The sequence below is a fragment of the Gymnoscopelus braueri genome (assembly GCF_963280865.1).
Source record: "Gymnoscopelus braueri genome assembly, chromosome: 8".
Classification (NCBI taxonomy): Eukaryota; Metazoa; Chordata; class Actinopteri; order Myctophiformes; family Myctophidae; genus Gymnoscopelus; species Gymnoscopelus braueri.
Window position 1 is genome coordinate 837269 of NC_137609.1, and position 25840 is coordinate 863108.

Sequence of the window (25840 nt, forward strand, 5' to 3'; positions counted from 1 at the left end):
TTCGTGCCAGTCCACTGTTTACGGCTGCTGTGGTGTTGTTTTTTATTAAGCTGCACTAAAATGAATTTCACCCACTTTTTTACTTTGTAAACCTGTGATGTGACAATAAAACTGATTCTGATTCTACTTACTTGAGAAATGTGCCCAAACAAACAACCCGTTATTTACATTGTTCAAACTCTTTTATTTGAAAGTGATTAAAACATCTTTACAAAACAGGCCTTGGAAGCAAGACAATATATTTTTTCATAGGTAGAGTGGAAAGCTTGTAGCCAGCTCAGCGGTGTCTCAGCAGTTTCTTGACCAGGTGCTTGGCATAGCGTATTCGTCTGACCAGCCACCTGCTGCAGCCACACTCCTCCAGCTGGGGGAGCCTGTACGTGCGGAAGACCTGCCCGTCATCTATGTAGGTCACAGAGGCCGTCAGTGGGCAGAAGATCAGCTTGGTGTGGTCCTGGAAGAGACGTAGTAATGAAAGGATCGGTGTTTGTGTCCACTAGGGCAGTGGTTACCAAGGGGGGTCCCCAAATGATTTTGGGGACTCCCCAGAGGATTAGCTTAATGTGCAACATTGTTTTCTCACGCAACATGTCTCACTCAACAGTAAACAAACCAACATACAGTATTGATTGATTGAATATTTAGACAGAAATGTAAAAACATCACGAGTACAGTCAAACACTTTGTCTAAAAGGATAGATGTTTCCATTTGGCCTCCTGAAAGGTGAATTTTCAGGGCTGTTTTAAAGGAAGCCAGTGATCTAAATTTTGGATGGGCTCAGGGCGTTCCACACTTGGGTGGCAGTTCTGTAGAAGGAGAATTTACCCATGTTTGTGGGTGGGTGGTACCAGATCGTTGTTTACGCTCCCTATAGTATTGTGGCTGTCGCAAATGTTTTGGAGGTATTTAGTCAGATATGCGGGTATTGAGGGCAGAGTCGCATTGACTATTTTGAAAGCCAATCCCATTCTTAGTTGTTTAACCCTGTCTTCTACCAGTGTATACAGTATAAGTGTATACAGGATATCTGCACATTTCTAAAGTTACAATTTAATGAATTTAATACCAAATTGGCCAAATTGTCAAATATTACAAAAGAGGCAAACATTGTGAAAATAGACGATCTACAAGCTCACAATTGTGAGCTTATAGTTCGGCTATTTTCACAATATTTATCTGTGGAACCGAGTCAAACTAAATGTAATGCCTACAATTGTTGCCTACAAGTGCTTGTCAAGGTGGCGGGTCCCCAGTTCAAATATGATTATTTTGGGGGGGTCGCGGCCCGAACCGTTTGGGAAACCTTGCCCTATGGATAATATAGCGACGTTTACCAACCCGGAAGAAGTTAATCTGGACCGCACCGTTAGAGAGGTACAGCGCGATGGCTCTCTTGCTCCTGAACCAGTGGGCGAGGTAGTGCTGAAAGACAGCAAACAAGAAGAGATAAAGAGATGAAGATGATCATAATAGGGATGCAAATTATCAATTAATTCTTGATAACCTTATGTAGAAAAGAGTCACACTAGACAGCAACCCTCCCCTGGCCTATTCCCATGGATTGGCTCCACCCACCTCACCTGTTCTCACTCACTCTCAAACCCTAACCACACCTGTCCTAACTCACTCCTCATTAGAGGCCTGCTATAAATACTGCTTGAGTGCCTGTCCCTCCAGTTATTGTTTGTCAGCAGCAGCAGCAACAACTCCTCTGTCCTGGTCTGGAGTCTCAGCAGGCCTGGGTTATGCATCATTGAAGTGAGTTCTGTGGCCAATTTGTGAATCTTATGTTGCATTATATTGCCTTGTGATAAATGTAATTAATGTTAGTTCACCTGCTTGCCTTGAAAACTTAAGAGGGGATTGTGTGTAATGTGCAGTGCACATAATGTGCTTAGCAGTAATCAAGGAAATGCAGTAAGTTAACTTGGAGAATATTGTGCAATGTGTTTAGTGCTCTGCTGTATTAGTGGTAGGCCACTCCTCCTTTAGAGTGCTACTCAACATTGTCCTAATTGTTCATTGTTTATATAATAATTATGTGTTTCTGTTTTCATAGTAAAAAAATCATAACCGAGAAGCCTCATCACCTCCTTGCCCAATAACAATATGCTCATGTGTGCAACGGAAATAAATGGCTTAAACGGAACTCAATTGTCAAACATTCTTGCCGATGTTCCATGGTGATGTTCAAATAACCTGTGAACCAGAACTCTATATTATACCTTATTATCGATTAATTGATAAGCAGCCAAAAGGAAAATTCTTGTCCGAAACTTGTGATTGTAGAGATTCAGGTGTCACAGCATTAACAGCAGCCAGTAAGAATGAAACACAGGACAGGAAGAAGAGCAAGTGTCATGGCTACACACGTTTGGTTTCCTGCCAGTAATATTTATGCTATAGTAATATTTTAAATGGGCTAGTGTTGAGGAGGACAGAGATAACCACTGACCTTCTTGGTGAGCACGTCGGGGTATGAGCGTACAGTGACGAAGAACTTGGCGCCCTTGTTGTCAATGTACTGCAGGCTGTCTCCGTCCGCGTACATCATCAAACGGGTGTAGTCGTTGAAGAGCACACCCACGCTGTTGTCACACAGCTGGTAGCCTGGAACAAACATCAAAACATCTGAGTACTTTTTCCACCACTGGTGAAATGAATCAACATTGGGGAACAAACTGGGCACAGGACCTGTCTTACCTAGCCCGAATCTAGAAGAGTAGCCCACCCATTTGCAGATCCAGAATTTGGGGATACAAGCAGGATCCTCTGCCTCTTCTGAAAGTGCGCACGCACGCACACGCACACGCACACGCACACGCGCACACACACACACACACACACACACACACACACACACACACACACACACACACACACACACACACACAATTATAATTACTGTCATAACATTCACAATGTTCTGACAATTCAATAATGGGTTCAGTGATCAGATGAGACATGATGCTCTTCTGAAACCCAGACATCTGAGGGGACATGGCAAATAGGGTTGGTATCCTTTAGGATTGTAACGATTCTGGTTATTTAATGATTCCCTCTTAACAGTTCGATTCGACTTAAGGGTTTCCAAATGGACCCTTACAGGTCTGTAACTCTGAGAGTGTACAAATGGACCCTTATGGATCCATTTTGGTTCCATTGTGTACACTCTCATGTGAGTTACTGTATGGTTGTCCTTGAAATTAAAACGTTTGAGAACCACTAGTATTGTAATTGTATAGCAGACGTGAAGTCTACATAACCAGCTCTGACAGTGCGATAAAAAAAAACGGTTCCAAATGATCCCAACAACCCTAATGTTCAAAGTGTTTGCTCTCTCTCAGCAGTGATTTGTCGCAACACGGCATGCAGATTGGCAGCCTCCCTGTGAATATATACAGGAATAAGAACTCACTCATACCATTATCTGTAAAGCAGAGGTTCTCAAAGTGGGGTCCGGCCGGAGACCCCCAGGGGTCTCCAGCAAAATGAGTTAATATATATCAAAATGTATAAGTTATATTGAATTAACATATTCTACCATACAGATTGGACACAATTAATTAATTATTCATTAAAAGTTACATAGCCTAGTGCTGCTTTAAATCTGACCAACTTAATGTTAGATTCAATGAACCCCCTAAGGTAGGTTACGGTAAAAACCTGAGAGAACACCTGGTACAACTCTTACATACATTACACATTATACTGTACCTACAGTAGGCCTACCATCCCTTAATACACATTATACTGTACCTAGCCATGGTTCACATGACGGTCGTCTGTCACGAACGTCATGGATTAACTTCAACCTGGTGTTTGCACTTCCTCCATTTCGAACCCGTGCATCTACATAAACGTTCATATTTCAGATATAAAGTGCTTACCTCGTGGCCACGGGTGTTACAATTCTACTCGGGCCCACCTAAGTACCCGTATCTTCCATATTGTTCAATAAGAAGCATTTTAATCCGATCGGTGGCCATTTTCTCATAGAGTTATAATGTATCAGAGTGCAGTACACCTCCCAACCGATAGGGTCTCAGAGTTGGAACCATAAGAAAATTCGCTCAAAATGGCCACCGATCAGATTAAAATGCTCTTTATTGAACAATACAGAAGATACAGGTACGTCTGAGGGCCCGTACAGTATTGTAACATCCATGGTCATGAGATAAGAACTTTATATTTGAAATATGAACGTTTATGTAGATGTACGGGCCGTAAATGGGTAAAGTGAAAACACCAGGTCTTAGTTCATCCATGCCTGTCATGATATGACATGTTTCAGGGCTATAGTCAGTGGTGTGTTCTACCGTGTCCCGCTATACGCCGTATACAGTGTAGGGATTTCATCCTTGGGCCTGGGGGCTAATCAATCATCAACATATACATCATCATTACTGCAATTTCAAAACAAATGCGTAGAAATATGTTTTTTCATGTCTCACCCTTGCCCGTATGGTGGTAGGCTGGTTCAGCAACCATAAGTAGGCCTATCTGATAGGCCTACTTATGGTCGCCTATTGCTGTAGTTGAACACATTTAAGCACCATTAGATCGAATTTTGTTGACAATATCACTATAATTCCTTAATTTATTGACTTTACAGGAGACAGACAGACAGACAGGGCTACACGTGTTGGAATCACGGAGACTTGCTTCCTCATCAATCATGGACTATTAAATGTTGACATTTAGGCTATTAACATGTTTTGTGTTAAATCGACCTCTACTTCACGTACTTCAAGTAGTTTTCATGAGAGCTGATTTATTTGATCTATCATTCACAACGTACCTGTGATGCATAGTGATGGTGAACAGGACACAGAGCTTCTGTTCTGGTGATGGAATTTATGTCAACATGTCAACCTGGAGTCCTGAACTAACCCTGATACTGTCCAGTGGTGGGAAAAGTACTCACATGTTTTACTTAAGTAAAAGTTTCAATACTGCAAAGTTTCAATACTCTGTTAAGAGTAAAAGTCCTGTATTAAAAAATTACTTGAGTAAAAGTACAAAAGTATTGGTATCAAAATGTACTTAAAGTACAAAAGTAAAAGTACTCATTGTACGTAATGTCCCATTTCACAAGTTCAAAATCAATGTATAAAAAATCTTTTGAAAATAGCAGATCTACAAGCTCACAATGCATCCATCGTGATGCATTGTGAGCTTGTAGATCTGCTATTTTCAAATGGCCGAAATATATATAGAGCTGAAGTGGTTTGATTGATTGATTGATTGATTGATTGATGTAGTTTATTTAGAAAGACATGAGAATAGTACATGACAGTACATAACAGTACATGGAAGTACAAATTCACAATACAAGGTCTACTAAACTGGAAACCCTCATTAAGCACTAAGCTTTTTTAAGATGAGCACCCCATGCACACAAATCATGATGAAATATAAGAGGCAGGCAGATATACACACTACTATACAGAATGTCATACAATCAGCTTTCAGGTTACTGGTATGACGAGAGAAAAAAAATATATATATATATACAAAAGAGGAAAATGGTTATAATGGTTATATGTTTTGTAATAATAATTGGAATCTACAAAGTAATTAGTAGCTAAAGTTTTCAAATAATTGTAGTGAAGTAAAAGTACAATATTTGTCTCTGAGATGTAGTGGAGTAGAAATAAAAGTATTAAAAGTAAAGTATTTGTTACTTTACTGGAGTAAAGAAGAAAAAAAAACTCAAATTGTACTTAAGTACAGTACTTGAATGAATTTACTTAATAGTTACTTTACAGGTGGAGTACAGGATCTGTAATGGCTACCTGCTCCTGTAGGAGGAGCCAGATGCTGCAGTTTGATTTTAAAATATGGTTCAGAATGAGATTATTTTTCCAGGAGGCTACAGGTTCAAGGAAAGGCTGTATTTATTGTCACAATCTTGTGCATGTAAAGAGTAAAACTTGTTTTTTGTACAGTACAATCCCGATATATGGGCATTTAATGTCTACACCAACTTGCAGTGGTGGACGAAGTACTCGACCCCAGTACTTGAGTAAAAAGTACAGATACTCCTGGTCAAATTTACTCCACTACAAGTAAAAGTAGCTCAGTCAAAATGTTACTCAAGTAAGAGTACAAAAGTAATTGCTTTTAAATATACTTAAGTATTCAATATAGTATTTTATATGTTGATAAATTGAATACCTAGGACCCCAATGGAAACAAGACCGCAAGGACTTTCTTTGGTGTTAAATCCTTTTAGACAAAGTGTTTGACTGTACTCGTGCTGTTTTTACATTTCTGTCTAATAAAATATTCAATCAATCAAAAAGGTCAAGGAGGTGACGTGACCTTGACTGCCTTGCAGGTCGTCGCCAGTGTTTTGAACTGAATGAAGCGTCTTTGAGCAAGGCACTGAAGCCCTAACTGCTGCAGATAAAGACGTTTTGTTAAGAGTTACAATTATACTGTGTAATTATACACATTATAATGTGTAATTTACACATTTTGGAAATAAAAGGATTAATCCTGTCAATCAGTGTGATTGACAGGAGAGATGTCCAGAGGAGCAGAGTTTGTACCATTACGGTTGATACATGGATTGAAGTATGGATAGAGTCTCTCAGTGAAGGTGCAGCCAGTGAAAGAGTAGAGATGCACTCTGGTCTCCACATCATAAAAGGAGACCAGACCCTCCTCATAATCCACAAACACTCCCACTTTCTGGAGCTCCAGTTTTACAGGGAGGACAGCAGCATATGGTTCAGCAGAGGCCTTGTACTTATTTCCATTCCTCAACACTATAGTCCAGTAACCATCGTTGGGACTCAGACAGATGTTTCCCTTCCTGTTGATGGACTCTCTGACCACTCCTAGATCCCACTCAGTCTTCCCTTTAACCTGAACCTCATCGTAAAACCTTCCTGAGAAGCTTTGTTTTCCTAAAGACACACAGGCACATGTACAGAATCTCTCTTTTGTTGTCTGGTAGATTCTTCCGTACATTTCCAACACTCACTTGTTTTCCATCCTCAGACAGGATGAGTCTCCAGTGTGCTGTACGGAGTTACATCCACCTCATATTGCTGGATCCTCCTCATCTCAGCATCACACAGCTTGTTCTCGATCTCTTGACTGAGTGTCTTCTCCAGCTGTCTAGAACTGTCCCAAACAGTGACATGAAATCATTTGAAAATAGCAGATCTACAAGCTCACAAACGCATTGTGAGCTTGTAGATCGGCTATTTTCAAATGGCCGAAATGTATATAGGGCTGAAGGGGTTCATGTATGTTTTGTAATGATAATGAAACTCTACAAAGTAACTAAAGTTTTCAAATAATTGTAATGGAGTAAAAGTACAATATTTGCCTCTGAGATGTAGTGGAGTAGAAGTCAAAGTATTGGAAATTGGAAATAGGCTACTCAAGTAAAGTACAAATACCTCAAAATCTTACTTAAGTACAGTACTTAAGTAAATGTACTTTGTTTCCACCACTGGTAAATATAGTATATTTTGCTGCTATTGGTGTTGTTACTGATATGTGATGGTGTGTAGCATGTTCTAAAACATGCTAAATAACTTTACTCCTATACAGTACACCCATACAAGATGTAACAATACAGAAACCTTGAACTAGTATGATTACTAGATTAACATCATCTACATTTCTTTTGCATTCTAAGTGTAAAAGAAGGGGGTCGAGTGCCCTGCAGTAGCCATGTTCAATGCTGGTGAAGCAGCATTTCAATACTATGCACCACAAACCTGGAACAATATTTCAGCTTACTTAGACAATCCCCAACCATAGCCGTTTTTAAGTCCAAATTAAAAACAGCTATCATTTTCTTCACCAGATCTAGCCAGCAAAATATATTACAAAAGTTACATGAACGGCCAACATAACTTCCTTGAGTATTGTAAACATGCCTAAACAAACCAGTTATTTATATTGAGTAGAATTCTCTTTAATTAAAAAATACAACATTTTAAATACATTTAAAATTAAACATGGAACTTTTTACATTTTACAAAATAACACAAATTGGCTTCTCATTTGGCTCCTCATTTGGCTCCTCATCTCCAAGGGCTGCAGAGCCCTTGGAGCTCAGCAGCTTGACCACCATCTGCTTGGCGTAGCGCATCCTGGTGGCCAGCTCCCTGCTGCAGCCAAACTCCTCCAGTAAGGACAGCTTGTAGGTGCGGAAGACTTGCCACTCGTCGACATGCGTCACCGCAGCCATCAGGGGGCAGAGGATCAGCTTGCATGGTCCTGGAGGAGATGAAAACAATGTCATTTAATGTATTACGCCAAATGCAATGCGTGACACAGCGTGGAAAGGAAACCCCCACACTGGCGCTGTGTCTCCTAAACAATCTCAGGGGTGGGCAACTTTGATGATGGCGAAGGCCACTATATTTCCACACTCACTCCAGAAGGCCACATTGCATTATAGACTGTCGGGCATAGAAGATCTTTGCCTCTGCCACCAGGGGGGGGGGGAAATATATGAACATATATGTTTTTATATTATGCAACATGTATGTTTATCATATATGTGACATATACGAAATTGGCCGCCTGCATACATGTCTCTACTCTCTATAATATACATGTACATTATATCCATATATGTGGACATATTTCCTATATATCCACATATATGAACCTGTATGGTATACATGCAGCATATATTCTGCATATACTTGCCATATATTGGCCAAAACAATCTATAAAAATAAAATTGAAAAAATCGTCGCCACCAGGGGGGGGGGGGGGGGGGGGCAAGTGCCCCCCATGCCCCCCCTAAAAATCGCCTATGCTGCCGGGCCAGTCAATGTCACACAAAAATAGCCGATCTACAAGCTCAAAACGTGTTGCAGTTCGACACATTTTGAGCTTGTAGATCGGCTATTTTTGACAATTTTGCTATTACTGAATTGGAATCCTGAAAAGTAACATTTTTATTTAATTTCAAATTCATATAGTTATACTTATGTTAACTTTATGAACTAAAATACAAATACATTGGACAAAGAAAATACAATTTTAATACTAGTCATTAAGCTACTAATATAGACTGAAGTAATTAAAGCGGGTCATGTTTGCATGTTTGGAATTGTAACAGCTGAAATCAATAATATATCAGTATTCCGATATTAGCCTGCGGGCCGCATTAAGTGAGCCTGCGGGCCGCATTAAGCCACATGCGGCCCCACCGCCCCAAACTGTATTCCATTTATTGCCACAAATGGAATACAGTTAAGCTTGGCGTTAAAGCTCCGCTCTTGGCAGAATATTCACTGAATTTTGTCGAAGCAGCCTGCTAAGCATATATTCAGGGAATGCTTAAGCAAAAAAAAAAAGGGATACAATGTCAACAATAAGCAGTAGGCTACATTGACATATTAGTTTGAATTAGCAGATATACATGATAATCACAAGTATTTGAGCCTATGCCAGACTCTAATCAAAAGGTGGAGGCTGGGGTGGAGGAGGAGCTAGCAGAATGCATTGGTTCAGCAACCAAGAAAGACCTAGAGAATTCGAACCATATTTAAAGGAAACTCTTTGCTAATGCGTGAGCTGTGATTGGATAATGAGTGTGTGACGTAATGACCAGCAGTGCTGTGAATGGGGAATAGAAAGCTGATGTTCACGTCAGCTGACTGACAGCTAGTTACAGCTTTGGCGTGCAAGACTTCCGTGTCCTGCGAGAACTAACGCTATGCTTCATTTGGTCTGACATTACTCTTTGGATGCAGTGACGTTTATATGTTGTTGGTCTGACATTACTCTTTGGATGAAGTGAAGTTTATGTTGTTGGTCTGACATTACTCTTTGGATGAAGTGAAGTTTAGGTTGTTGGTCTGACATTACTCTTTGGATGCTGTGACGTTTACCAACCTGGAAGTTAATCTGCACTGTGCCGTTCGACAGGTGCAGCACGATGGCACTCTCGGTCCTGAACCAGTGGGAGAGGTAGGGCAGGCGTGCCAGCTCGTCACCGTCTCTACCTGCCATGTGGGCACCGGCCTTGCGAAGGTGCTCGCTCATGTAGCTACGGAAGTACTTGAGCAACGTTACCTGCAAGAGAGGCGATAAACTAAATAAAGTGATAAGTGATAAGGATTAACAAACATAATATAGGAGACAGAAAAGTGTAAAGACCTCCACAGAGCAAGCTGTAATGCTACGACTAAGGGGCGGCAGTGGCTCAGGGGTAGAGTGGCCGGATGGGAACCGCAAGGTTCACAGTTCGATCCCAGGCTCCCCCAGAGTTAGTGTCGAAGTGTCCTTGAGCAAGACGCTGAACCCCTAATTGCTCCCGATGAGCAGATTGGTGCCTTGCATGGTTTCCTCCGCGATTGGTGTATGAATGTAATGCACAATCTATGTAAAGTGCTTTGGATAAAAGTGCCATATAAATGCACCATTTATATTGACCAAATATGACTACTTTAAGAGATCAGCATCGGGTTAACATGAGATCTCAGGTATAAAAGTTGCTCCAAGCATGGAGGAAATGACTCTATACCATACTGGGCGAGTAAGTGAACGAATTGAACTCCTTTCCAACTGCCAGTAGACGAGTTTTGAGCCTAGTGTACTTTCAAGCCAGATCATAATATGGCCACAGGCGCTAATATCCAGTATCTGCGCCACGACATGTTGTGAGCCTGTAGATAGGCTATTTTCAAATAGCCCATGTATAAAATAGGGCTTAAGTGGTTAATGTAGGTTTTATAATATAGTAATTTATATCTGCAAAGTAACTAGTAACTATAGTTTTCAAATAATAGTGGAGTAAGTACAATATTTGCCTTTGAGATGCAGTGGAGTAGAAGAAAAGGTATTGCAAATTGGAAATACTCTAATAAAGTAAAAAGTTACTCAAAATTGTGCAAGTACAGTACTTAAGTACATGTACTTAGTTACTTTCCACCACTGCCTTAATGACATCTGGCTCCCCGTTTTTGGCTCCATGCCCACCAATAGCAGAGTTAGTAGCATCTTAAATGTTTCAAAAATAGTGTTGGGTCACTACTGACCTTCTTGGTGAGCGTGGCAGGGTACGAGCGTACACTGATGTAGCTCTCTGCATTGGTTTCATCAATATATTGCAGGCGCTCCCCATCGGCGTGCATCATCAACCGTGTGTAGTCGTTGAAGCACACACCCACGCTGTCGTCACACAGCATGTAGCCTGGAAAAAAACATCTTTTAAAATACACAATCTTTACAACACACCAAGCAAGGAAGAAATGGCAGAAGGCAATTCTACATTAGAAACGGCACATTATTGCAGTACTGCGACTAGTTATTCTACCCCTGCAAAACACATACAAATTCTCTGTTGCAAAAGGTTTTAACTGATATACATTATGTGAAAGCAGAATATATAAAACATTTAGAAAATATTTTCCCAAAAATGCAGAAGCGTGCCTTACCTAGCCTGTATTTATCAGAGTAGTCGATCCAATTGCTGATCCAGAAGATGGGTATACACGCGGGGTCTTGATGTGCCGTGGCAGACATGTCACTCTTGGTTCAATAAACCCTAAAGTCCAGTTTATAGACGACATACACAGAAATTACTTTTTACATGCGCAAGGCATCTTTATTGACAAACAAGGGAGATTCCCTCTATACTATGTGAATAAAAGAACAGCAAATTAATGATATTAAAACAATACGACCTGATATATCACGAAGGCAAATCGCTCCACATCTAAGTCTGCATGCAAACAAGCGTTCGGTTGAGCGCCTGGAGAATTCTCAAGTTCTTATCTATTACATTCAGTATATCAACGCTGTGGCTATCAAGGCCTGTCTTCTGACTGCACTCTATAAAGTAAAGGTTGACGGCCCAAGGTTCCACAATGGACCATCAAGCCCTCCTTGGGTACGAATTTAGTACCCACAACAACACAAGATTAAAATCTAGACAGTACTTTATAGAAATTATCCACTAGCATAACATATTGCATGTTTTAAAAAAAAATCAGGTCCCATTTTTTTCTTTTTGAGTCATGTGAGCCGAGGAAAACCCTTTTCTTTGAAGGGGAAACTCTGAACTAGGCTGGGGCAGTCCCAAACCTACCATCTGGACATGAGCTCTTATTGGGGACAATCACATCATTTGTCATTAGATTTCAAACCCACTGAGTTTTCCTTTACAAGCAACTATTCTAACATGTGTATTATTATTATTTTTTTATAAAAAAAAATTAAATCTTGTAATATGTGTGCATTTTTGGTTTCTTCTCCAATTCCTCTGGTTGAGGTGGTCACTTTTCCGAGCCCGGAGGAGGAGGTTCCGACAGAGCCCAAGACTAGGCCCCCCCCCCCCAACCCATCCAGTGCCATTACCAAATGTACTTGGCACTGAATGAGCTAAGAGACGGAGGTCCCACTCCCGAGCCCCCCGGGTCCGTACCCTCCTGGGGCCTGAGACCGGAGCCCCCCGTATTATACACAGGGGCCCCAACCCCCAAGCGCCAGTCAGATCCGTACCCTCCTTGAGGTCGAAAGTCGGGGCGTAGATATCGTGCAGGGGTGTTCTTCGTCAAGTTCAGCATGGGGGCCCAGGTGGCAATATAATGTTTCTGTGGTGTGTATTGGGATCACTCTGTCACTGCTCTCTTATCACTTGCCATTTGCGAAGGGCAAGACAGCCTATTTTAATGTGCCTAAAGCTGCCAGGGAGATCGCTACGATCAGATTACGTCCCCCAACATTACTATCAAAATCAAAATCAAAATCAAAATTATTATGTATTCTGGGGTCGTTCAGTGGCCTTGGGCAGCATAGATGTAGGGCTGTGTAAACATCTCTCTGTTTGGTCTCTCAATACTACATCTGTCACTAAAGAATACTCCATCTGATTACACTTAAGTCTTTCGAACCTCCCCACCGGGGCGCAGTCCCAGGCTAGACCCCTTTCCACTTGAGGTCTACACCCAGGTCACCCTGGATAGAGAGTTCAAGTCTCCTGCTTCCCGGCGTCTTCTTTTCAAAGCCCACCGATCACAGGAGCATCACTCGCTTAGTAACTGTAGCACTCCGGCGGTCGCTTTCAGCTTGTGATGGCCTGACTGTACATTGAGCCGAACGCAGCGACCACACCCGCCTCCTGTCGGGGAGCACGCCATGGAATTAATGCTTTTTGCGATCCGACCGGCGGGTGACCCAGTCGATAGCGATCCCTTACCCGTAGGCGTGGTTGGCGCCCCAGGCAGGAAACCGACGGTCTTGTCCTGGCCCCGCTTGGCTACGGGAACCAGAATATTAACCGTTTTCACCCGCCTTGCCTGTAACCGGTGAGTCACGCACTCCCGTCCGGTTAGGTGTGGACTGTCATCCACGCACCATGTGCTGCCAACCCTAGGAGAGAGCGGCAGTCGGCACACCGACTAGACGGAAAACACAGCTAGGATGTTGATTCATCCTTGACAGAACACGGGGGCCCTTCAGTCTCTCCCCAGCACTATATTACGTCTTTAACGTGCTCTGGGAGCCTTGCGACCCCGCTGCCGCCTGTTGGGGACAAGGATTGGGGAGCCTACCCCCTAACCTCATCCACTGTGATGCATGGTATGTTCCTGTCTGGCTGAGAGTGATATTGGTACTATTCAGATTAAATGTGTAGTGTCCCTCCTTTATCATTAAAAAAAATATTGGGTGGGGGTTTGATGGTGAGTCTTTGCTCTCTGTATGCAATCACTGAAATGTCTCTGTAATGGTCACTCTGCCATAAGTCTAAGCACATTCATTTAACAAAAATGAACGGCAACATTACAACACTTCGACATGTAACTTTAGTCACTTAACATTATACTATGTAACTCAATATCAATCACTATTATACTATACATATGCTATCATATTATTTCCCTCCTTGACCTGACACCCGGCAGGGCACACAGCATAGGAATGTGCAGAGGCCAGGGTGCCACCCTCCTTTACCCTTTTTGACATACACAACAACACATACCATACACAAAATGTAATTGGAAACACAACAAAACAACTTTCCTGTGCTTTATGCACAGGTCAATTGACATTATCCTCGGGCTGTACAAAATTGTACAATTCTCTTCTGCAACCCATGACCTGTTTCAGAGAAATGGAAGGTTAACGACCACTTAAGTCTTTCGAACCTCCCCACCGGGGCGCAGTCCCAGGCTAGACCCCTTTCCACTTGAGGTCTACACCCAGGTCACCCTGGATAGAGAGTTCAAGTCTCCTGCTTCCCGGCGTCTTCTTTTCAAAGCCCACCGATCACAGGAGCATCACTCGCTTAGTAACTGTAGCACTCCGGCGGTCGCTTTCAGCTTGTGATGGCCTGACTGTACATTGAGCCGAACGCAGCGACCACACCCGCCTCCTGTCAGGGAGCACGCCATGGAATTAATGCTTTTTGCGATCCGACCGGCGGGTGACCCAGTCGATAGCGATCCCTTACCCGTAGGCGTGGTTGGCGCCCCAGGCAGGAAACCGACGGTCTTGTCCTGGCCCCGCTTGGCTACGGGAACCAGAATATTAACCGTTTTCACCCGCCTTGCCTGTAACCGGTGAGTCACGCGCTCCCGTCCGGTTAGGTGTGGACTGTCATCCACGCACCATGTGCTGCCAACCCTAGGAGAGAGCGGCAGTCGGCACACCGACTAGACGGAGACACAGCTAGGATGTTGATTCATCCTTGACAGAACACGGGGGCCCTTCAGTCTCTCCCCAGCACTATAGATACGTCTTTAACGTGCTCTGGGAGCCTTGCGACCCCGCTGCCGCCTGTTTTTGCCAAGGATTGGGGAGCCTACCCCCTAACCTCAGCAAAATTGCATACGTCTCTCCTGCAAGCAGTCGACCTGTTTTAGAGAAATGGAAGGTTAACGACAGCATACACAACCTTAATCACACCTTGGTCAATCAGTGGTCACATGGTAATTGAAATAAACGTTAGGTCAATGATGAGCAAGGTAATTGGATACATCTAGCACCAAAATCGATGATGTAAAGTATGCATTCTTTTGAAGATAGTGTAGGTTTCAGTCAGTCCACCGCAACTGGCAATAAACTGTAAAGCAAATGTCAGCAATGTATGAAATCACTTCACATCCACTCTGCACCCAAAACCCGGCATGTTCTCATAATGTACACCAAACGCACTGACCATTACCATAAGGGGGAGATATTTTGCACTTAAGTCTTTCGAACCTCCCCACCGGGGCGCAGTCCCAGGCTAGACCCCTTTCCACTTGAGGTCTACACCCAGGTCACCCTGGATAGAGAGTTCAAGTCTCCTGCTTCCCGGCGTCTTCTTTTCAAAGCCCACCGATCACAGGAGCATCACTCGCTTAGTAACTGTAGCACTCCGGCGGTCGCTTTCAGCTTGTGATGGCCTGACTGTACATTGAGCCGAACGCAGCGACCACACCCGCCTCCTGTCGGGGAGCACGCCATGGAATTAATGCTTTTTGCGATCCGACCGGCGGGTGACCCAGTCGATAGCGATCCCTTACCCGTAGGCGTGGTTGGCGCCCCAGGCAGGAAACCGACGGTCTTGTCCTGGCCCCGCTTGGCTACGGGAACCAGAATATTAACCGTTTTCACCCGCCTTGCCTGTAACCGGTGAGTCACGCACTCCCGTCCGGTTAGGTGTGGACTGTCATCCACGCACCATGTGCTGCCAACCCTAGGAGAGAGCGGCAGTCGGCACACCGACTAGACGGAAAACACAGCTAGGATGTTGATTCATCCTTGACAGAACACGGGGGCCCTTCAGTCTCTCCCCAGCACTATATGTGGTCTTTAACGTGCTCTGGGAGCCTTGCGACCCCGCTGCCGCCTGTTGCTGCCAAGGGATTGGGGAGCCTACCCCCTAACCTCAGCAGCACACACAAACACCTCACTTCGCTGTATGTGAATCAAATCAAGCCAGAGCACAAAAGGAGCCAACACGCGCACAGCCCCGAAGTGTGCACCCTTCTGAGGCCATGGACTGTGCAGCTACCCCCGTGGTCATAAATGTTCTGCTAGGCATCACCCAACGTGCTCGTGAGTCTCTTGACAACACCACTTAACTCAACTGCAACAGAAATTGAAATAAACGTTAGGTCAATGATGAGCAAGGTAATTGGATACATCTAGCACCAAAATCGATGATGTAAAGTATGCATTCTTTTGAAGATAGTGTAGGTTTCAGTCAGTCCACCGCAACTGGCAATAAACTGTAAAGCAAATGTCAGCAATGTATGAAATCACTTCACATCCACTCTGCACCCAAAACCCGGCATGTTCTCATAATGTACACCAAACGCACTGACCATTACCATAAGGGGGAGATATTTTGCACTTAAGTCTTTCGAACCTCCCCACCGGGGCGCAGTCCCAGGCTAGACCCCTTTCCACTTGAGGTCTACACCCAGGTCACCCTGGATAGAGAGTTCAAGTCTCCTGCTTCCCGGCGTCTTCTTTTCAAAGCCCACCGATCACAGGAGCATCACTCGCTTAGTAACTGTAGCACTCCGGCGGTCGCTTTCAGCTTGTGATGGCCTGACTGTACATTGAGCCGAACGCAGCGACCACACCCGCCTCCTGTCGGGGAGCACGCCATGGAATTAATGCTTTTTGCGATCCGACCGGCGGGTGACCCAGTCGATAGCGATCCCTTACCCGTAGGCGTGGTTGGCGCCCCAGGCAGGAAACCGACGGTCTTGTCCTGGCCCCGCTTGGCTACGGGAACCAGAATATTAACCGTTTTCACCCGCCTTGCCTGTAACCGGTGAGTCACGCACTCCCGTCCGGTTAGGTGTGGACTGTCATCCACGCACCATGTGCTGCCAACCCTAGGAGAGAGCGGCAGTCGGCACACCGACTAGACGGAAAACACAGCTAGGATGTTGATTCATCCTTGACAGAACACGGGGGCCCTTCAGTCTCTCCCCAGCACTATATGTGGTCTTTAACGTGCTCTGGGAGCCTTGCGACCCCGCTGCCGCCTGTTGCTGCCAAGGGATTGGGGAGCCTACCCCCTAACCTCAGCAGCACACACAAACACCTCACTTCGCTGTATGTGAATCAAATCAAGCCAGAGCACAAAAGGAGCCAACACGCGCACAGCCCCGAAGTGTGCACCCTTCTGAGGCCATGGACTGTGCAGCTACCCCCGTGGTCATAAATGTTCTGCTAGGCATCACCCAACGTGCTCGTGAGTCTCTTGACAACACCACTTAACTCAACTGCAACAGAAATCAACTACCTTTCAATTCACGTAACAAATTTAGATACACTTATAAGATATTTTGGTATCTTGTAAGGGCCTAAATGTCCCCAGTAGGTATGATATCTAGTGTTTCTGCTATAAACTTATCTTGCTATGGTTCACCCTGTCCACCCTGCCACAGTGTGATCAATTTATCGCTCCAAAAAAATCTATCACTTCTAATGTTGGAATGCAAACCTCTTCGCTTAAATAATGTTATTATTCACGTAACATAAAAACATAAAACACTTAACTCTATTTAAGCCCTATTTTAGCTATAACCAGGCAATAATTCTCATTTCAATCACTTATACTTAATTATTATCACAACTCTGAGGTTCCCTTGTGCACTTCAGTCTCGTTCATCTGTGCCTGTCTTGTTGACACAGCCACTGAATTGGGTGAAACAGCTGAACTGTAAACATCTTGATAAGAAAGGACATCTACTGCACAGTGTCGATATGGAAAAAATTAGAGCTGCTCGCCACTAAAATCATCTTAATGTCCTCCCTTAATTTTTCACTTAAGTCTTGTCTTTGGTTTTGAACAAATATAATATGTTCACACTTATAACTTAATTAGTCGTTACATGTGCCTTCATAGTTTCAGCTTTAGAAAAACTGAAAAACAACAGGCCTTGCATACTTAGATTACTTTGAAAAAAATATAGTTTGAATGTGGCATTCTATTTAGCAATAATTCCAAGAGTTTGTCACTTGTCAATTAAGTCCATTGGACCTCCCTCAACAGGGTTGTTTTTCTCACTTATTACATTATTAAAGTTAGCCCTCCTGTAATTGTTTTAGTCATATTGTTGTGTAAGTTCATAACAGAACGAATTATGTTTTAGATAACGATACGACCAAGCACTAATAGCTCTGGTGTGTGTGTCTCCCTCGCTATTGTATCTACAAACGTAAATCGTGTTGTGTCCTCTCCAGATCGATAGAAATGTATGTATTTGCACATGTCGAGGCTACAACAACAGAGAGTGGGCAAGAGGTCAACCCCGGCTGCGTAATTCCATTGGCTGAAGAGACGAGAGGTCATGTGTCCGTGACCATAGCATAGTAGTGAACTAGTGTAAAGTCTCTGAAACATTCAAAGTCTGAGTAACCCAAGCTTCCCCAAGGCTTGGTGTTTGTACCCCGTAGGTGTCATCAGAAGTGAGTCTCAACCACGTCACAGCTTGTATCTATTGCTGGCCCTCTACGTCATGTCCAGAACGATGGTTTATGTTGTGGTGTTTCACTTGTAGCGCACACAGTACAGTTCCATGTCCCATCAGGTCACAGCTGGAAGTGAACCTCTGCTACTCATGCTGTAAGTTAGCGTCGAATGTGGAATCAATACATCTCTAACTTCTGTGAAGGTCCATTTTGGGAATATGTCACTTAATGTATGGATTACCTACAGGCACTGTGTCTGTGGCACTTGAATGTATTTTGATACTGCAGTCTGTGTGGCAAATCTCGCTATGGTGCATGTGATGTCAGTAAGGCCTCTGTTCTGCTCTTGGCCTTCATGTGCGCGTGCAAGCCATGTTTGGTCTATAACAACTAATGTTTTATGATCACTGCACTCCAAAATGTCACTCTCCACTACAGTATATGTTATGCAGCTTGGCCGTGCTAATGAAACAAGGAATTAAGAGTTCACACTACAAGCGTTTGGGCTTTCTGCCCACTTACATCCTTAAACGTATTATTGTTATTATTATTATTATTATGATTATTAATATTAAAGTTATAATTAGTTATGTCACTCACTCATACACTGACCTTTTGTACACCATAATTGATTTGAGTGAAAATATAATTACACAATTTAGTTGCCCCATACCTAAACATACAGATTAATTTGAATATTATTGTATGCAAGCTACTGTTTTCTCTATATTTCTGCAGAATTATCTGAAGAAACTAATTTATTTGAACGTCATATTTCTACTCTCTTCTGACCTCGCTTTTTTATTTTATTTTTTATAACTGACTCCAATCATCTAATCTAAGGGTGGCCTTCCCTAGTTATCAGTGTCCTTAATTTCTGGGATTACTAAATAGTTATCGCACATTTCAGACTGTTCATAACTGCAACAACAATAGCAGATCTACAAGCTTGTAGAAGTATTAAGGATATAAGCGGGCTTGGTCACAGTACATTATTTCTGCATTTATTTTATTATTCTACAGAGAATTTAGTTGATCTACACACTTATGTTGGGTCACTAATTTCAACCAGATTTACTTCCACTGTCCATGACTACATTTTAGCTGGGAGCATTCTCATGAAAAAAAAATTGTTTTCCTTTTCCACTGACAGTGTTGTGGGAATCTTATCAGTGTGTGTGTGCCACTGCTACAGGCATCTGGTAATGGGTGAAGGTCACAGCGCCTTCCTTCCCCCCCATTCTTTCAACTGTCTATTTTAACAGAATTAAAGAATAAGCAATTTCTCTCCCTCAATGCATGGCTCAACAGCCTTTTGTAATTCTCTAGTACTAAAGTACTAGTCAACCTGACGTTGGATAACTGCTCAGGGGTATAGGCTTCAATATAACTCAAATATTTTAATTCAGCAAAAAAGAACAGTAGTAGGTGTCTTGGATGCACCTTACGTGAATGTGGGGTATATCTGAGTTTCTTTCTCTTTCTCCTCCCCCTGGAAAATATTCCCCTAGTGTCTCAGTCCTTGGCCTACACGCCGTTCACTCAGAAGTAAATCACTGTGCCCCACTGAGTCAGACTCAAAATGGTACGCAGCCATGCACTTGTGAATGCACCACAGTAACCAGAATCAGTAGTACTCTACACGGCCACCCCAAGCAGAACGATATGATTTGTGTTCAACCCAATTACATATATGGACCCAGGAACGGCAACGATCGAGGGGCACATATGAAATATGTTGAACCACGACCCTAATGTATAAAATGGGTGCGCCTGTCATTCATACGCTCACAATTCCTAATGCATTCACCTCTAACACTTACCCCAAAGTGGGACACACATACAGCTGCAGCAGTCACACGGTCAGTCACCACTTGTCAGGCGTTCAGTGTAAAAACCAGTTGGGGATCACGTCACCTCGCTCGGATGCTGGAGCTAAAATTGTATTATTTTTTATATTAATTTTTGACCCCCATTTAGGGTCCTTCACGTCCTAAACTTACATATAACCTGTAGTTTATTTTTTTTTAGGGTCTTCCCTAAGCCACAGTCTCAGCTTACAACATATAACCTGTAGTATTTTTGGGGTCTTCCCTAAGCCGCAGTCTCAGCTTACAACATATAACCTGTAGTAATTTTTGGGGTCTTCCCTAAGCCGCAGTCTCAGCTTACAACATATAACCTGTAGTAATTTTTGGGGTCTTCCCTAAGCCGCAGTCTCAGCTTACAACATATAACCTGTAGTAATTTTTGGGGTCTTCCCTAAGCCGCAGTCTCAGCTTACAACATATAACCTGTAGTAATTTTTGGGGTCTTCCCTAAGCCGCAGTCTCAGCTTACATGTAACGACATATAACGACATATAACGAACACAACTTAGGCTACACGCTATCTTCTCCCATGAACCCGTTGTGATTTGCGGTTTAGAGAGCCGTGTAAAGCCCACTTAGTGTAGTGTCTCAGTACACTATAAGATCACAGAGGAACATAGGATACAGAGAGACAGTGTAGTGTCTCAGTAAACTATTGGACCACAGAATACAGAGAAACAGTGTAGTGTCTCAGTAAACTATTGGACCACAGAATACAGAGAAACAATGTAGTGTCTCAGTAAACTATTGGACCACAGAATACAGAGAAACAGTGTAGTGTCTCAGTAAACTATTGGACCACAGAATACAGAGAAACAGTGTTGTGTCCCAGTAAACTATTAGTACATTATGACAATTGTACGGATATATTCATGCAGGCACACAGACAAACCCCCTACATCTAGTGTAAAACTAATATTAGATAAATTCACCCGCACCGAAAACCAAAGCGTGAAAAAGTGGTATTTCGAGGTACAACAAAAATAAATCCATATATTTATATATATAGCCATGCATTGCTCGAACACCCAAGTTGAATCGTGGGTTATTCTAGAGGCCTTGACATGAATATATATATAAATAAAGACTGATAGTTAAACATCCGTGTAAAAAAACGTCGGGGTGTCTCCGGTGGTCTCATAAACATATACAGAGACAGTTGCTGGGAGGATCAACTCGGTCCACCCAGCCACGCTAACAGGACATCATGGGGTATAGGAAGTACAGAGCCTAAGTATTAAACACAAAGGTCATTCAATCTGCTGTTCAGTGGTGACTTCACATGTATGCAATCATATTTACACATTGTCTTTAATAATTGACCTAAATTTGGTATAATACAATTCACATATAGCACCGTGTGTACCCTTCCTGGGGCCCCTAGGAATTGTAGCACATAGTGTATGGGCGAATTGTTGTTTGAATCCTATGGATCCAACGGTCGTCTGGACTGGACAGGGTCACGGTCGGGGTCACCAGCTGATGTGCCGTGGCAGACCTGTCACTCTTGGTTCAATAAACCCTAAAGTCCAGTTTATAGACGACATACACAGAAATTACTTTTTACATGCGCAAGGCATCTTTATTGACAAACAAGGGAGATTCCCTCTATACTATGTGAATAAAAGAACAGCAAATTAATGATATTAAAACAATACGACCTGATATATCACGAAGGCAAATCGCTCCACATCTAAGTCTGCATGCAAACAAGCGTTCGGTTGAGCGCCTGGAGAATTCTCAAGTTCTTATCTATTACATTCAGTATATCAACACTGTGGCTATCAAGGCCTGTCTTCTGACTGCACTCTATAAAGTAAAGGTTGACGGCCCAAGGTTCCACAATGGACCATCAGTCTTCTGCATCTAATGCAAAACTCCGTTCCAGCTGAAAAGCATCGTTAGAGTCTGCCACATAGGCAGAATGAAAGTTCGGTGTGTCTGCACCCTAAGGGCACGGTCACGCAGCACTTTTATTTTACCTATGGGGCGGAATCTGCCAATGCTTTGTCAATGCATTTGCATTGACAAAGCATTGGCAGATTCCACCCCATACTCAATGCATTGACAAAGCATTGGCAGATTCCGGCCCATAGGTAAAATAAAAGTGCGGCGTGACCGTGCCCTAAGTCAAGTTTTTAAATAATTGTAGTGGAATAAAAAGTTCCAATATTTTCCTCTGCCATTCTAGTGGAGTAGAAATGGCAAGTATTGTAAAAAAAAAAATATATATATATATACTCAAGAAGAGTAAAGGGGGCCTCTCGGACGGCTTTGTTGCCAGAAAAGCTGTGATTTGCTGCAACATGTCAGTCAGGTTGCAGTCTGGTCCCTCTGGTACATCCCTGCCCGCAATGTTCCTGAGAATACAGAACTGACTTAATCAATCTGTACTGGACACTGTCAAAGAACCAGTGGAGAAACCCCTCAACATATCGTTGCCGTCAGGTGGAAATCGCATCTCCAGATTTTAATTTGTGGGTCATAAATTAATGCCCTACTTCATCATACTACAGCGATACATAAAAGCATCAAGAGTTGCAGATCCACAAGCTCGAAACGCAGCGCAAAGCACCGCGTTTTGAGCTTGCAGATCTGCAATTGCCATTTTTGTTTCCACAGGACAAACTAGATTAAAAGCGAAACCCTCCCATCTATGCTGAAAAGTCATGTTTACCACTCAATATTCATAACTTATAAAGAACAAACACCACATTGGCATATACTGAGAGACCACACTCTACTGCAGCACCATCCCAATCTGATTTAGCACATTATGCTTGAAAGCAATTGCTGTGGGAGTTATAGTCAATAAAATTGTACTTAAACCCATTAACGCCCTCATGTAGGAAATATATCCCATTTAGATCATTACTTTCTGGGGGTAAGTCTGTTAAGTATGTTGGCAGATGCGGAAACGTGAATTATCTTACTAGTCAAGTCATTTTTGTTTCGGTCTTTCTTTTTGTTATCTTTCTTCTCTTGGCTAGTGAAGCATAAATGTATGCTGTATTAAAGAACAGTGATGTTTCACCTTGGTGCAGCAGGAGGGGCGAAATCCCAAAACGGCGGTGGCTGCCGCCGCGCCTCCCGCCACGACCGCCGCCTCCCGCCACGAGCGCCGCCTCCCGCCACGAACGCCGCCTCCCGCCACGAACGCCAAGCCTGCCGCCACGAACCGTCACTGACCGCCACTGACAGCCACTTTCCGCCACGGCCCGCCACTTTCCGCCGCCCGCCACGAGCGCCGCCTCCCGCCACGAGCGCCGCCTCCCGCCACGAACGCCAAGCCTGCCGCCACGAACCGTCACTGACCGCCACTAACAGCCACTTTCCGCCACTGACCGCCACTTTCCGCCCCGACCCGCCACTCTCAGTGGCGGTCCGCCACTGACAGCCACTCCTCCGCCATGACCGTGGCATATTTTGCGCATTGAGACAGAGGAGCAGTTGAGATTTCATTCGGCCAGATCTTTCTCAATTTGTCCCCTCCAAGGTGAATAAATAATAATTAAAGAATAATAAATTATATTATCCATCCCTCTCTCTCTCTCTCTCTCTCTCTCTCTCTCTCTCTCTCTCTCTCTCTCTCTCTCTCTCTCTCTCTCTCTCTCTCTCTCTCTCTCTCTCTCTCTCTCCCTCTCTCTCCTCTCTCTCTCTCTCTCTCTCTCTCTCTCTCTCTCTCTCTCTCTCTCTCTCTCTCGTTTACGTGGTCTGCTCTTTTTGCCAGACCGAAGGGGTCGGGCTTGCATGAGGCTTTGTACCTGTTTCGTCCATACATGGGCATGGTCACTTTGTCCTCCGGCCCCAGCCCAAATAAATTCTGTCCCCCAAAAAAGTCTGTCCATACATGGGCATAGAAGGGACACACGTCGTGCGAAGCCCGGCCATTCATGGGCATAGACACAGGCTGACACGTCATGTGAAGTCTGGGTCTGGCAGAACCAGGTCTCCTGGTCTTTTTTCCCTCTACACTGATAGCTCTTTGCCAAAAATAGCCGATCTACAACCTCACAACTCATGCTGCGAGGCGTTGTGAGTAAATCCTCTAATAGTGACCTCTATTCAATTAAAAACCGGCCCTCTATTAATGACTGGGAGCGCCTTGAAATAAGCAATTAAAAGCCGACCCTTCTATTACAATCCTCTTTTTTCCCCTCTTTTTTTTAAAGTCTGAAGACTCTCGCCTCGGCTACTATATACGCCTGCCGTCGGTTCAAATCACCGTGACACAGCGTAATGTATAAGACAACATTTCAGTAAAGTACTTGAGTAAATGTACTTAGTTACTTTACACACCTGCAGACGAGCTGCTCAGCGTCCGTTCTGGGCGAGCAGCGTTGCAAGAGAGATTAAGCAACACTGCTAGTGGCAACGAGGTCTATGAAAACAAGCCGCGACCACCTGTAAATGCACTGTTTATTTCACACAGTTGATTTCAATAAATGAACCCAGTACATTTGACTAGGTTCCAACTGACACAAAATGTTGATTTATTCATTCTGATCTGTTTGAAAAATAGAAATATAGGCCTCTCTCTTATACATGCCTCCTGGGGTAATTACGCACGTATACGTGCATGTTGTAACATAATAATACACAACGTGTACTGTACCTATATAGCTCACTGTAGGCTAACATTCTTGGGGGTCTTCTTAGGGACCCCCAAGCTCCTCCTTAGCGCCACCTATGGAGCGGTTTCAGAAAAGAAAAAAGGAAACTTATAACAAAGACAGCGGTTTCAGAAAATAAAAAAGGAATAAAGGAAACTTAAAAAAAAGACAGCTGCTGTTGGCATAGGCTATCAGGTCGATTTCGGATACTGCTGTCTCTCTATAAGCTATACCTGCCAACCTCAGACCGTCAGATAAAATGACTGTTCTGGGGGGGTGGGGGGGATGTTCATCAGTGTGGACGATTATTGTTATGCAGTTATATTTATCGTACTTTGGTGTGAACAGACTTTATAGGTTCGACTCATCTGCCTACACGTTCAAATTCCAAATATGAATTGCTTACCCCATGGCCAGGGATGTTAAAATTATGTTCGGGCCCTCCAAAGTACTTGTCTCGTCCGTATTGTTCAATAAAAATACTTTAATCCGATCGGTGGCCATTGTCTCATAATGTATATGAGTGCAATACACCTCTCAACCAATGGGGTCACGTATTTGAAAGCACATAGAGAAAATACGGAAGAAATGTCCACCAATCCGATTCAAATGTTTTTTATTGAACAATACAGAAGATACTGGCATTAATGAGTAAACGTCCATAAATGTAACATCCGTGGCCATGAGGTCAGCACTTTATTTATTTGAAATATGAACGTTTATGTGATTTACGGTCTAAAAAGGGAGACATTGCAAACAACAGGTTGAAGTTCATCCATGACTGTCATGATATGACATTGATGTTTCAGGGCTAAACTCGTTCATGATTAGGCTACCCCGTTCTCAAATAGATTAGCCAAAATAAATAAAATACTGCGGCACTTGGGTATGCACATTTTATTACTTGATGCTTTGATAAGGGCAGTCAATCCACATAATCAAAG

General features: G+C 43.3%; 1 protein-coding gene across 1 annotated transcript in view; it reads right to left on the reverse strand.

Moving 5' to 3' along the window:
* Positions 1–277: 277 nt before the first annotated feature.
* The window catches only part of LOC308090017 (serine/threonine-protein kinase PLK1-like), a gene marked incomplete at both ends in the record, with an annotated part of 31384 nt that continues 5821 nt past the window's right edge, over positions 278–25840 (reverse strand). Inside the window, 7 exons of the mRNA XM_080435044.1 lie at positions 278–454; positions 1340–1423; positions 2457–2611; positions 8018–8248; positions 9880–10063; positions 11029–11183; positions 11428–11493. Coding sequence (XP_080291170.1) covers positions 278–454; positions 1340–1423; positions 2457–2611; positions 8018–8248; positions 9880–10063; positions 11029–11183; positions 11428–11493 — 1052 coding nt within the window. The remainder of the gene's footprint in view (positions 455–1339; positions 1424–2456; positions 2612–8017; positions 8249–9879; positions 10064–11028; positions 11184–11427; positions 11494–25840) is intronic.